General features: G+C 35.5%; 1 protein-coding gene across 4 annotated transcripts in view; it reads left to right on the top strand.

Moving 5' to 3' along the window:
• Positions 1-14550, top strand: part of LOC105208186 (proteasome activator complex subunit 4) — a 75237-nt gene that overhangs the window by 39622 nt on the left and 21065 nt on the right. For 3 of the 4 annotated variants that reach the window (XM_026140853.2, XM_039458596.1, XM_026140854.2), the window contains 2 exons: positions 8489-8869; positions 13212-13778. In XM_026140853.2, coding sequence (XP_025996638.1) covers positions 8489-8869; positions 13212-13778 — 948 coding nt within the window. The remainder of the gene's footprint in view (positions 1-8488; positions 8870-13211; positions 13779-14550) is intronic. The other variant, XM_039458597.1, reaches the window with a different exon arrangement.

Here is a 14550-nt window from a genome sequence, read left to right as displayed (position 1 = left end):
ACCGTTCAACTCCCCCTCATTCATAGACTCCTTTATATTTGCCGTCTGTCTCTCTACGCTATCTAATCTTTCCTTCATATTCTTAAACCTTTCTTCCCATTCCCTTTCTCTAACTCTAGCTCTTTCCACCGACTCACGTAATTTCTTCACCTCTTCCTTTAATTCTTTAACCTCTCTTAGCCATACTCCTTTAAATTCTTTCCAATCGCTCTTCGCCTCCTCTGCCCCCGTCATCTTAAAAGTAACCTTCTTACCGCTTGCGTTATCCTCCGTCACTAACTTTCTTTGTCTTAAGTCCTTACTTCCTACCTTACCGGCCTCATTTCCAGCTCCCGCCTTTCCTGGTGCCATAACCTCAACTCTGAGCCTTCCTACAATTCGCTGTATCTCTTCTAAACTATACTTCTCCACTCTCCCTCCAATTTCCCTTCCTCCTTCTATTCACCTCTCCACGTACTCACTCCCCTACCTTTCCCCTCACGCTTATTCTACTAATTGCTCTATGCTAAATCACACGCTCACGCTTCTCCGTCCATTCACTCATGCGCCCTCTAACCAAGTCTCAAAAATAGATTTAATAATGAGCATTCGGTCTAATTAGTTTTGTTTTGTTATCTTTATTTATATGCACTTTGTTAATCATGCGTTATAACACTTTGAAAATTTAATGCATAGCACTTGTAAGAGTATAATATTAACTCTAGTTAATGTTGTAGTGTAGTAGTAACTTCTTTATTTGATTCCCACAGGGTTACAATTTTTTTTTTTTTTTTTGTACAAAAATCTTACCTCTACCTTACATACTAAACTTAACAACCATCTTAAGCTATCTTAGTCTAATCGCTCGCTGCATAAGCACACGCACACACGGGGACCTCCGTTTTGTCGCAAGCAACTCCGGAACAACATAATACCTAACAGTTTTCTGGTTTCCTTTACCATACATCTGTACAGTCATCCTCCCCGCAGTGGTGCCAGAGATGCCCCGCACTTGCGCATGCGCGTTGGTTTACAACTGAGATAGCAGTATTGTAGCAGTATAGATAACGCTGTGGGGGATATGAGGTTTGCGCGCTTGAGTCATTAGTTAGAATATCTTTTTGTTATAATTTAGCCACACAATTAATTATTTTAATTTAATTAGATTATATTACTAAGAGTTATGTCTTTATACATTATGTCCATAATTCTATTTTTTTTTGGGGTGACTAAAAACGCCAGTTTCACGAACTGTTTAGATACTTTACTGGCGCTGCTAACTCTGCACATGCGCGAGTGCGAGGCATCTCTGGCATCACTGCCTCCCCGAGGCAGCACTCTCTCTCTCCCACACACCTACTCTCCCTCTCTCCCTCTGACTCCCCCCTCTCTCTCCCCCCTCTCTCTCCCTCCCTCCCTCTCTCTCTCTCCCTCCCTCCATCTCTCTCTCTCTCCCTCCCTCCATCTCTCTCTCCCTCCCTTCCTCCCCCCTCTCTCTCTCCCTCCCTCTCTCCCTCTTTCTCTCTCCCTCTCTCTCTCTCCCTCCCTCTCCCTCCCCCCTTTCACTCAGTAACCGCGTGTTACGTGGAAGCTCTGATAAGAGTGAGTGATTGATTGTCTGAGAAGTGAGTTGTGGACAGTTGGAGGGGAGTGTGGATTTGAGTGTGGAGGTTGGTGCATAATAAAAAGCTATTATCTTGATGAAACATCAAGAATCATTGGCTCATTTTCGCTAATAAAAGTTTTTCTGTGATGATTTGCAGAATTTGCCATAATGGTGATTTTGCGAAACTAGAGCGATGTGAGAGACAGCAGGTGAAAACTGTGATTCCAGGAAATCGTAATTAGAGACTATAGATGTGCGGATAAAACAGGGAAAGTAATGGAGGTGAAGAAAGCAGTGGTTACCGTATGTCGGCAATGTAGGAAAGACATTAAGACTCAAGTTATTGTATGTGTACCATGCGATAAAAGCTTTTATCCTGATTGCCATAAACAGCATAACATTTATAATTCTGCTAACGAGTTGGTTTCGTGAAGGGGAAAAACTGAAGTATATATGCAAAAAGGTGAATCAGTCGGAGGAGGCAACGGCGAGGGAGATAAGAGAAGAGGAAGTCAATTCTCCTTCTGTAGCAGGAAGTCTTGCTACATCGCGCGCTGTTGTTGCGGAGCGAGCGGAATTAACGAAGCAAACACGTGATAGTATGGATGGCAGAATTGAGAGCATTTATAAATTAATTAAGGTAACCAAGGATGAAATGTTAGGAAAGGATATGATCAAAACTATTATAAGAGAAATTTTAGAGGAAGAAATGAGTAAAATAAGAGTACAGTTGCAGCAGTGGAAGACACATGAGCTGCAAGCGTGAGTGAGTGAAATGGTAAGGAAAGAGTTAAATGATGAAGTGGCAAATCTATCAAATGAAACTGTTAGAAGTTTGAAGAATATATACAGTGGAGCAGTTAAAGGCAAGTCCGAGACGGTTATAATAATAAAGCTGAAAGAGACTGAAGGAGAAAATTCGAGTGAGACCACGAAGAAAGATATCGAAAGTTTAGATATCTCTAAACTGGGAGTAGGAATAACAAAGTTAAGGAAAGTGGCAAGAGATGCAGTAGTAGTGGGATGCGGAAGCAAGTTGCAAGCGGAGAAGCTGAAAGAGAAGGTAACGAAAGATCTTGGGGAGAAATATATAGTAAAGGATCCGAAGAAATGGAAATTGAAATTAAAAATATTTGATGTCAATAGGGAGGATTATGAAAACGAGGAGGACTTTTGGGAAAAAGTTGAAGAGTAGAATGAATGTGGACGGGATGGTGTCCGAGGGAAGATACTAAACCGGCAAATTTGAAATCTAGAGGAGTCACATTGATAATTGAAATAAACACCGATGCAAAAAAGAAGCTGCTGGATATAGGAAGAGTGAAGATTAGATGGAAAATGTGTAGGGTACAGGATTATGTAGGGATTCTAAGGTGCTTTAAATTTTGCAATTATTTCCATTTTGCAAAGGATTGTGTAAATAAAGAATCATGTGGCTTGTGTGCGGGGCAGCATATGACGAAGGATTGTAATAGTACAACAAGGAAATGCGCAAACTGTGAGGACAAAATCAAGAAAATGAAGATAAAAGATTTGTAGTCAGACTATTCGGCGTTTGACAATGACTGTCCTTGTTTAAAAAGAGAAATAGAAAAGTAAAATAGAGAGTAGTTTATAGCAACGAGGAGATTTAATAAGCGCTAAAGATCGTATTATTTGCTTAAATGCGCAGGGTTTCTTGAAACATAAAGATGAAATAGAGAATCTTGTATTTAAAGAATTTAGGTCTTGTTTAGTAGGGTTAGCAGAGACGCATGTGACAAACCAAATTCAAGATCACGAATTACAAATTAGCGGATATATGTGTACGAGGAGATTTGGAATCTATTAGAACCGGAGGGGTATTAGTATATATAGACAAGAGGATCAGATTTGAAATTAAAGCGATAGATAAATGTGAGGGTAACTGGTGGTCGATAATAATAAATATTTGAGACGGAAATTGTAAAGGTATTGTAGTGGTTGTGTATCACTTACCTAATAGTATTGACTTCTATTATTTAGATTACTTAGAGAATATGTGTAATGATGAGATATTGAGACTGAATGTGATTATTATGGACGATTTTAATATTGATTTAAGGATATATAATTATATACAAAGAAGATTAATCAATAATATGTATTCGGTAGGATTAAAACAACTAGTCAATGATTTCACTAAAATTGTTAGAACGTCGGAGACAATAATAGATCTAGTCTTTTCTAATGATGATATCGAAGTAGAGGTGCGACATGAATCTAAAATAACGGATTACTCTGTGATAATAATAAATCGGAAAGGAAAAATTGATAGGAAAACGGATAGAAAGATTGTTTGTAAAGACTATAAAAGAATGGATATATTGAAATTTATGAGATTAGTGGAGAGCGAACTTGGTGAGGTGGTGGAGAACAGTTTTAATGAAATGGCGAATGATGCGATAAGTGTGATTGTAAAATGCTTAGATATTGTCGCGCCGAAGAAAGAGTTAGTAATAAGAAAGGAATGGCAGGGAAAGTCGTGGTTTAGTGATGTAATTTATAAACAAATGCAACAGAAAGATATGGCGTATAAAATGGCTCGTATAAATAAATGTCGTCAGGATTGGGTAACGTTTTGACAAATAAGGAATAAAACTGTAGATATGTGTAGGAAAGCGAAGAGAAAATATTTAAAAAAGAGATTAGATGATAGTAAAAAGGATCCTAAACAAATGTGGAAGGTTTTGAAAAAGTATTGAAAGGAAATGATAGTGGTAAAGAGTACAGGGAATTAAGGTATAATAATGTAACGATAAGTAGTAGAGAAGAGATAGCTGATGTATTTAATAAGTATTTTGTGGATAGTGTTACACAATTAAGAAAGGATGAATGGATTGAGGGTGAATTAGATTATGTGCAATATACAGATAGTACTATGGAGGTATTTTAAAAAATAGAAGATGAAAGTCTAAAAAGTATTGTTAGAAAGTTACCTAATAAGTCAGGCACAGAAGAAGGAATTACAGTAGAAGTAATGAAATTTGTAGTAGAAGTAGCCAGCTGCAAAATAGCACATATATTTAATAAGTCACTTGAACAGGGAATATTTCCGGACGAATGGAGGGAGTCGGTTGTTTTTCCTATACCAAAAATTGGAGGAACGATAAAGATTGAGGAATTCAGGACAATAAACAAATTACCTGTGTATGAAAAAGTACTGGAGATATTAGCTCATAGACAGTTAGTGGAATATTTAGATAAAAATGAATTAATTAATGAAAGTCGATCGGGATTTAGAGCTAAGCATTTGTGCGAAACAGCGTTGCAATGGGTGATATCTAACTGGAAAAAAACAATTGGAGAAAGAAAAATTATAGGAGTAACCTTCTTGGATTTGAAAAGAGCGTTTGAGATTGTGGATAGAAAAATTTTGTTAAAACAACTGGAAGGATTTGGAATTAAAGGAACAGTATTAAATTGGTTCAAGAGCTATCTAATAAATCAAACGTAAAGAGTTAAATTTAATGGATTATTGTCCCATTAGTGTTGATTTGAGAGTAAGGATCTGTCTTAGGACCATTGTTATTTTTGTTGTACATTAATGATATGGCTGAAATTATTAATGATAATTGTGCTGTAAGACTGTTTGTTGATGATGCCCTGATATATGGTATACCGAGGAATTCTCGAGTCAAAAAATTAGTGAAAATTTAAATGAGCAAATGTTAAAAGTAGAGAAATGGTCAAATATAAATAGATTAGTTGTAAATGTAAATAAAACGAAAGTTATGTTAGTTAGAGGTATTAGGAAAAAAGTAAGAGTAATGTGGTAATTAAATTAAAGGGTGAAGTATTAGAAATGGTAAGTGAAATAACATACTTAGGAATTATAATAGATAAGAATTTAAATCTCTCGGCTCATGCAGACTATATTAGTAGAAAAGCAGGGGCAAAATTGGAGGTTTTGCGAAGAGTCAGTAAGGATATGTTGCGTGACATGCGATGTAAGATATACAAAACTATTGTAGCGCCATTGTTTGAGTATTGTGCGTTGGTCTTTGTAGGTTTAAGTAAAACTAATGTACAACGTTTGCAAAAACTGCAAAATCAGGGGATGAGAATTATTCTATGGAGGGATAGGAAGGAGAGAATTATGAACATGTTAAAAGCGTTAAAGTTTATGTCCGTTAAAGAACGAATTGAGTACAATGTGTGTCTATTAGTATATAAGATAGTGAATGAAATGTGTCCGAAATATTTAAGTAGAGATTTAGAAATGGTGCAAGCAAGAAGGAACAGAGACACGAGAAAGGGAAAAAATCTATGTATTGCCAGATATAGGACTAAAGAGGAACAAAAAATGTTGTTACACGACGAATTCAAAATGTACAATAATTTGCTGAACGAGATGAAAGATGAGCAAACCTTAAAGGGATATAAAAGAGCATTAGTGAAACATATTATGGGAAGGGAGCGGGGAGTATAAGGGGTATTTTTTTAGTTTTAGTGTTATTAAGATTAAGATAATGGTATTGTGTAATGAGTTACAATGTAAAGAAATTAATGTGATATTATGTATATGTAGCTACTGCAGCTAATAAATATCTATCTATACCCGCTCTCTTCCTCCCTCCTTCCCCCCTTCTTTTCCCCTCTTTTTCTCCTCCCCCTTTCCCTCCTCTCTTTTTACCGCTTCCTTCCTCTTTTCCCTCTCCCTTTTTTTCCCTCCCCCATTTTCTCTCCTCTCTCCCTTCCCTCTCTCTTTCTCTCTTTCTCCCTCTCCCTCCCTTTTTTCTACCCTACCTCTCTCTCCTTTCTCCCCTCCCTCTCCCCTCCTCCTCTCCTATCCGCTCCTCTTTTCCACTTCAGTAATTTCCCACCTTCTTTCTTCCAAAAATTCCTTTCTTTTCTTTTCCCACTCCGATAGCTTCCTTCCCTTCTTTATTTTCTTTCTTATTTTTTTCCAGCACCTTGCTAACTCACTTCCTCTCCCTTCCGCCAGCTTCTCTTCAAAATTTCATGCTCTTCTCCCCGTCTTAGTTCTCAGCTTCTCTCTTTGCAACTCTTCTCTAATCATATACCCTGGGGTTTTCTAGTTCACTTCTAGCAACCACCTCAAATACTTTTTTTGCACCCTTTCCCTTTGTTCCCTTTCTTTCCACTTCCATATCTCTACCACCCCATATACCATAACCGTCTACACCAATGTATCGAACATCCAAACCCTTTTCCCCCAATCCCTGCCAAACCTTCTTTTGCCTATCTCCTATAGCTTCCCCACCACTGCCATCCCCCTCTTCATCTTGCCTCTAACTTGCTTTCCTTGCCCCCCATTTCTTTGAAAGACGTACCCCAAGTATTTAAACTTACTGACCTTCATTTCTTTTTCCTTCCATCTCCAACGAATCAACTTTCTTCTACCCTCCCCCTTTTTTGAATCTCATTACCCTCGACTTTTCCACATTCACTACCCGCTCTTTTCTCCTCATATACCTCTCTAGCCTTGCCATCATTGTCCGCATTTCTTCTGCATTTTTTTTGTCTGCCGATAGAGCCATGTATACATTTTTATTAATTTTTAGGTTATGTTACAAAAAACATTACAAAATACAAAACAATATTATAAGAACTGCTGTACTACACACATAATAGAAGACACTTTTTATTTTGTATTTAAGTTTTGGAAGTGTACCCTATCTTACTCACGGAAATACCTTGTCCGTGGGACAAAGTGAGACAAATACTCTTTTTTTTTTAATTTTGTAAAAATAAAGTTTATAATTCCTTAAAGACTTTATTTAACGTTAGTTACATATTGAAAGATTTATATCCAAAGAATTTAAAAAGAAAAGATGATTCGTTGAGTATGAAAGCTACTAGCCTAGCTTTTATTCATCATCAACCTTAACTATCCCCTGTTGTGCCATTCTTGTCTCATCTTCCCCTATATGTTCATACGATATAATAGTAATTTTTTGCTGCATCCAATACTATTTTACATTAGGACACATGTATTTTTTTCGAGGATATTACGATAGTTGTCATCTCTAGTCTTTTGTTAAAGTGTGAAACTTTGGTTTTTTGAATGAATTTCCGGTTTTCTGACAAATTTATAAGGCATGTACAGGTGTCTCAAAAATGGATCCGCATTAGAAACGTGGAAGCGATCAAGAAGAACAAAAAAGTCTTATGTTAATTTGGGATATTTGATATAATTATTAACTTATAAAATAAAATGTCTGAACCAACATGCGATGATCAAAGCGCTTGTCGCGTTGCGTCACCTTTGCCATACGCCATTTCTATCAAGCGAGGTATGATGCACTGTGCTACGAATTTGCGAGGTGCGGCATTACCGTACATTGATTCAGATGTTTTATTTTTTAAAATAATTATATGATGAATATTTCAAAATGGTATAAGATTTCTTAATTTCCCTTGATCACTTCCACATCCCCAATATGGCTCAGATCCCTTTTCTGAGATACTGTATATAATGTATTAATTATAATGTAAACAAGTCAAAATAAAGATTTAACTTTACGAATTTTTTTGTAAAAAATGGAAAGAGAAAGAGAAATTTATTTATTTTATTGTAAAGACTATATATTTCTTTATTTGACATTTAAAGCTTATTAAAAAATAATATAAATTGATGTCATTATTCAAGTTTTCTAAATTATATTGTTTAAAAACGGCATTAATGGTGCTGTTGTTCCTACAAAACTTATTAGAAAGCAAAAGGACACAATACGTGCTTTTTTATGTAAAACATTCTTAAAATATTATGAAATACAATATTACGAGACAAATTTTTGCTAGAAAGAGAATTTCTATAAATATAGAATTATCACTTTTTCACAAATATATCAAAGATTTTTTACATAAACTAATTTTTTATTTATCATAAAATTTTGAAAAAATTTTTTTTAATTATAGATCTGGACCAGTCTATTATTGGGAAAAATACGATTGCGTGAACGCGACGCACGACGCAAGAGTTTCCTGATTCTTAAAAAGACATTCGAGGACAGACTAGTAGGAAATAAAAGTCACATAGCTTCGGTTATGATGGACCGCTGCAATATCCAACATGAGCTCAGACTAATTACGCAGTCAGTCGCGCTTACGGAAACTCACAAACTAATAATACTAGAACTCTTTACTCTGGCTGTAGGAAGATATGCTGATGTACGCTCCAAAGCTCAGGCTATTCTCATCACCGCCTTACAAAATTTTCCGTATTCTTATACACTTATAATGCCGCGTCTTATTGATATTTTAGGAAGAGATACCGACGAATATCACGATGCATATAAGGTAATGTTAGATATTTATATAAACGATTTATAAACGTTATGTATATAAATAAGTTTGTATGAATGTTGTTTATTGTTTAGTAGTTGTCATGCTTTATTTGATTCCTTATCAGGTTACAAATCTTTGTTATTCCTTACTCCAAGCTTAACTCTAATCTTACAAGCTCTACTTAAATTTAACCTTAAATTTAACTTAAATCTAACGCTCGCTCTGTACACGTACACACGGGACCTCCGCTTTTATCGCAAGAACGTGCTTGTTATTTAACTTCCTATCCAATTTCAACTTTCCATTTCTTCTTATTTCTCCCCTCCTGAGGCAGTACTCTTTCTCCCTCTTTCGCGCACTCTCTCTCTCTCTCTCTCTCTCTCTCTCTCTCTCTTCTGTTGTTTCTTTCTTTCAACCTTTTTCCCTTCCCTCTTTCTCCTTCACCCTGTTACAATCCCGCTAATCACCCGTTCTCTCCCTCCACTACCCCCGTTTCTATTCTACTCCCCTCCCTGAATTTCTCCAATTTTTTCATCCATTCCTCTCCCTCCCCTCTCTCACAGTACCTTTCCCACTCACTCCTCCCATGTCTCCCTTGCTTCCCATCTGCCGATTTCTCCCACATGCTCCCACGTCTCTTCCTCTCCTCCACACATCCTACACAGTCTGTCCTCCTTGTTTTCCCAGTACATCCCCTCTCTTACTTCCTCCCTTATTCTTTATTTTGCTACTCTTTCCCATTTACTTTCTGCTCACCTCTTTAAATAGCCCGGAATCCTTTCTTTCTTCACTCTTTTATACCATCTATTGTATCTCGATTCCACTATTCTATCCCATCTCCCTCCTCTGATCTTCTTCATCTCTCTCCTCTACTTCCCTGAAATTAAACTCCCCGTCTTTTTCTTTTCTTCCATTTTTATAATCCCTCTACCCCTCTCCTCAAAGAATTCCTTTCTTTCCCTTTTCCACTCCGATAACTTTACCCCCCTCTTTATTCTCCCTCTCATTTCCTCCCAGCACCCCGCCAACTTACTTCCCCTCCCTTCCGCCAGCCTCTCAAACCCGCACGCCCTTTTGCCCGCTCTTGTTCTCAATTTCTCCAGTTGCAGTTCCTCTCTTATTATGTACCCCGGCGTTCTCCAGTTTACCCCCAGTACACATTTTAAGTATTTTTTCTGTGCCCTTTCCACTTGCTCTTTTTTCCCCCATCCCCACACTTCCACTCCGTATGCCATTACTATCCATATCATAGCGTCAAACATTCATACCTATTTTCTCCATTCTCTTCTGAACTTTCTTTTCCTCATACCCCACACCTGTCCCATTGCCGCAATATCCCTCTTTATCCGGTCTCTGACTTGCTTCCCTGTCCCACATTTATTTGGAATATATACCCTAAATACTTAAATTTTTTTACTTCTACCTCTTTTCCCTCCATCTTCTTTCTTTTCCTCCCACCCTTTCTAAACCTCATTACTTTTGACTTTTTCCCAGCCCGACCACAAGCCCTTTTCCCCTCATATATCGTTTATCAGGGTCACTCCCCTATAGTCTTCTACTTTTTTTTCTCTTCCCTTTCCTTATCGGCACGATTATTCCTTTATTCCAGTTCTCAATTCACTCTTTCCCTTTCCAAACGCTATCACATATCCTCTATATAGCTTCTTCCATTCTTCCCTTACCATACCTCCATACTTCCCCCGGTATCTCGTCCCCCCGCCGCGTTTCCCTCCTTTATCCTTCTTATTACTCTCCTCTCTTGTTAGCTCCTCTTCATTCTCCCTTTTTTCTCTTCTCATCCCTTACATTACTTTCTCTTCCACTCCCCTCAGCAGCCCCTTGAAGTACTCCACCCATTCCTTTATCCCTCATTCATATTTTTTCTCTGCCTTCTTTCTCTATTTATCACCTCCCACACTTGTCTCTTTGTCCTCGTTCTTTTTACCACCTCTGTCCACCTCTCTTTTTTCTCCTTTCTCTGACATAATTTCTTGTGCTCTTTCTTAACTTTTCTATATCCTTCCTCCTTGTCTCCTTTTTTCATCAACTTCTTTCTCACTCTTTTACTTTTTTTACATTCCAAATTCCATCACCCTCTCTTTCCTTCTTCTTTATTCTTCTTCTGTCCGTCCCTCAATATCCTCTGTATTTCCTCCTTTAAATTGTTTATTGTATTAACCCTTAAACACATAAGTGAGTCTGAGAGACGCTATATGAAGTTTCGAACGCTTGCTGTGTGAAGACGGAATGAGATAGGAGGTTCGGACAGAACGAAAAAAATTTTGAAATTTTCTCTTATGATTAATATGGTTGATCAACTTTTGTGGTCAACTAGAATTCCGATGGCACGGTAACAAAGTTTTGTTAAGGTCAATGGACCCATATAGTGTATGAATGAAACTTTTTTGTGAGTAATCTTATGTAAAAAAACTGGACAAAACACGTTCAAACAGATGTACGCGTATGTTAGTCTGTCTAAAGTTAAAATACTATAGTGCCGTGAAAAAGAGGACTTTTGCGTAGGGTCCTAAATATATTATCAAATATATTAATTTTCAACTTTAGACACCTTGAGTTAATCAAAAATATCTCATATTTGCCTTGTTACGTAAGTATATTTTTAGAAATGGCAGTGACAATTTTTTCTGTTTGAAAGTATGATTCTTTAAAACGCCGTATTGTAAAGTTTTTTGTTGCAAAGGTATGATTTTTTTTTTAAAAAGTGAATTTTTAAACACTAAAAAATACCTCATATTCTCTTTGTTATATAGGAGAGACCAGGGCAAATTGTTAGACGGGGTAATTCGATAATTGAAAATATCTTTTTATGGGTACATATTAAAAATTACTTTAAACACGTTCTAATGTAACGATGTTGCTAACAAAGTTTTGTTGGCAACAGCGTCATATTGAAATTGTAGTAGTGAAAAATGTGTTTTGCGACAGCTGAAGTAATTTTTGATAGTCAGCATTTAAGTAAGATAATAAGGTTTTTTTGAAAACTTTGAATGTATCGTGTCCAGTTGAATGTATTTGAAACATTTTGTGTTTACTTTTTGCTGTGTGATGTCTATTTTTGTCGATCATACGCAATAATACGCACAGTTGATGTTAGAGCTATTCGTACTACCGGGGGTTAATACTGATTACAGCACCTAACCTAAGTTGAGTAACCCTAACCCTTTGGCTGTGTTACGAACATCTGCGCTACGCAGAGTTAAGCATTGAGGTAAAGTTCTTCATTGATTTAGTTCAAACTTGATAATATTGTGTATTTTAGTACATAGAACATGAATATGAATATAAAATCGTCGCTCTTAAGCAGGTAAAAAGTTATAAAGTGTTAAAGATTGATACTTGTGAGGTTAGAAAATCTGTCACACCGATGGCATAAAAAGACATGCGAACGTGTATGTTTGCATTTGTTTTTTGTGTACCTATATCCTTTTTTAAATAAAAGAAAGTCTTAACAACAGCTTTTTTGCAGTTTTTCAACTTGAAACATAAATTTCGAGATATTCCCGGACTAGTTACGAATTACCCCGGGTTTGAAGCTATTTGTAATTTTTGGTTGACATTTTTATATGTACTTTAAAGCAAGTATACTTCCATGTTCTACACCGGCATTGTGAAGGGGAAGGTTCAACCTTTCAAATCGTCCAATGTTTTTTTTTAATGAATATAGGACTCAGGAGACACAAAAGAGCAAAAGGTCTAACGAATAGCCCTGGTTTCCCCTAATTATACTTTTTAAAAGGAATGACAATATCATATTTTTTTTTAAGTATGACTCTTTAGCTTTAAAATACCGTATTTGAAAGTTCTTAAAAGTTTTTTGTTGCGGAGATATGATTTTTTAAAGGAAAAGTGGATTTTTAAACACTTTCTAATCTTTGCTTAATGGTTTTTCTTGTACAACTTAACAACAAATCATTTTTTAGCAAAGCCGATGCAATCATATTTCTGAGATTCTTAACTTTTATGTGGAAAAAAAGTTTTTCGAAAAATGTTGATTAGAACCAAAGTTATAACTTCTCAAAGTTGAAAAAGTCTCCCAGACTCGAAAATGTGTTTACGTATTTTACGGGATCGGTGTGTTTAAGGGTTAATAACAATAATTCTTTGTTATTCTAGTTTAAATTATCATTGAAATTATAATAAGTATTTTGCAGTTATAATTAATGTAATTGTAATTAATATAGTTATTTTGTTTATTTAAAATATTAATAGCTATTATTTATTATTCATGTTATCAAGAATTTATAATAAATATTTATAATAATTATAAATATTTCAAATTTAATATTTCTGGAAAAAATATCAGATTAAATTATCATAAAATTATCCAAAACAGGGTGTTCTATATTTGTTGCTTGGCTCACAACATTCCTCCATCATCACACAAGGAGATTTGAATGTTATGGTGTCATTAGGGCCAGCCATTGTGCTTTCCAAACCGTCCGAAAAGCTCTCAGTGATTCGCTTAAAACAGGGCATCGTAGACACTATAAATAAAAATTTTTGTTTGAATACACTCGAGCTCAAGATATCCGACACGTGTCTAGCAGCTGCACGCACATTATGGAAACATTTACCACAGCCGGCTCTGCCGCAGCCTGACCAAAACGAAATAGAAGAGGGTGCGCAGAAACTGAAACAACTCAATCGGTCTAATTTGGCGGCGTATAATAATCTACTCGACGAGCTTTTGCGTTGTATACTCGAGGAACCTCTTCATTGGCGGCACAGATTAATGGCGATGACCTTCATAAAAGATTTAGTGCATCCGAATCAACCCTACTCCGCAAAATTAGTACGTTACTTTTTGCAAGCACTTATACACGATTCTTTGGAGGAGAGGAAGATCGCTACCAGAGTAGTGACGTTTATGTTGAAGCAACAAAAACGAAAGCATATAAAGGTATACAGATTTTGTCAGATTTTTATATAGCAATTATAGTGAAAAATTTTCTTAAAATTCTTTATATAATTTTTCAGAATTTTTTATAATTTTCTAGATTTTTGTGTATAATTTTATAACAGAAAATTTCTCAGATTTTTATTATTTTTTATAAATTGGAAGATTTTTTCGAAATAATAAAAAAGTATAACTTTTTAGAAAATTTTTCAAATTTTTTTATTTTTTATAATTAGATACTTTTTAGAAGTGCTGAGAATATCTATATCTTTTCTAAAAATTTTTATACAATAAATTTTAAAATATTTTAAAATTTTTTATTCTAGAATTTTTTTGAACAAAAGTTATAAAATTAGAAGTTTAAGGTGTTTTTGGGGAAATTCTAATCAATTTTTGAAAAATTCTTTAAAATGTTACGAGAGATACAGTAACAACAAAACTAGAATACAATCAATAAGTAATAAGTAAGTTAACAATATTTGGCTCATAGAACTTAATAAAATGTTCAAAAGTAATACCAATAAAGAATTGACACTAGATGTTTGTGTGTAAAATACAATTTTATTACCAATTTTTTTATGTTTGTATCAATAAAATATGAATAATATAAAGCCGAGAATGAACTGTTTTTTGAGTTACAATTAATCTTAATCTTGACAACCAAGTTGACATACAGTTAGCGGAACGTTTTGGACGTACTTGTTCTTAAGCCGCATTAATTTACATTTCTAATGTTGAACTACTATACTTAAACATAAATCTACATGACCGTATA

The sequence above is a fragment of the Solenopsis invicta genome, chromosome 16 (assembly GCF_016802725.1).
Source record: "Solenopsis invicta isolate M01_SB chromosome 16, UNIL_Sinv_3.0, whole genome shotgun sequence".
NCBI lineage: Eukaryota > Metazoa > Arthropoda > Insecta > Hymenoptera > Formicidae > Solenopsis > Solenopsis invicta.
Note: the sequence above shows the minus strand (reverse complement) of the source record. Positions and strands in the feature narration are given on the sequence as shown.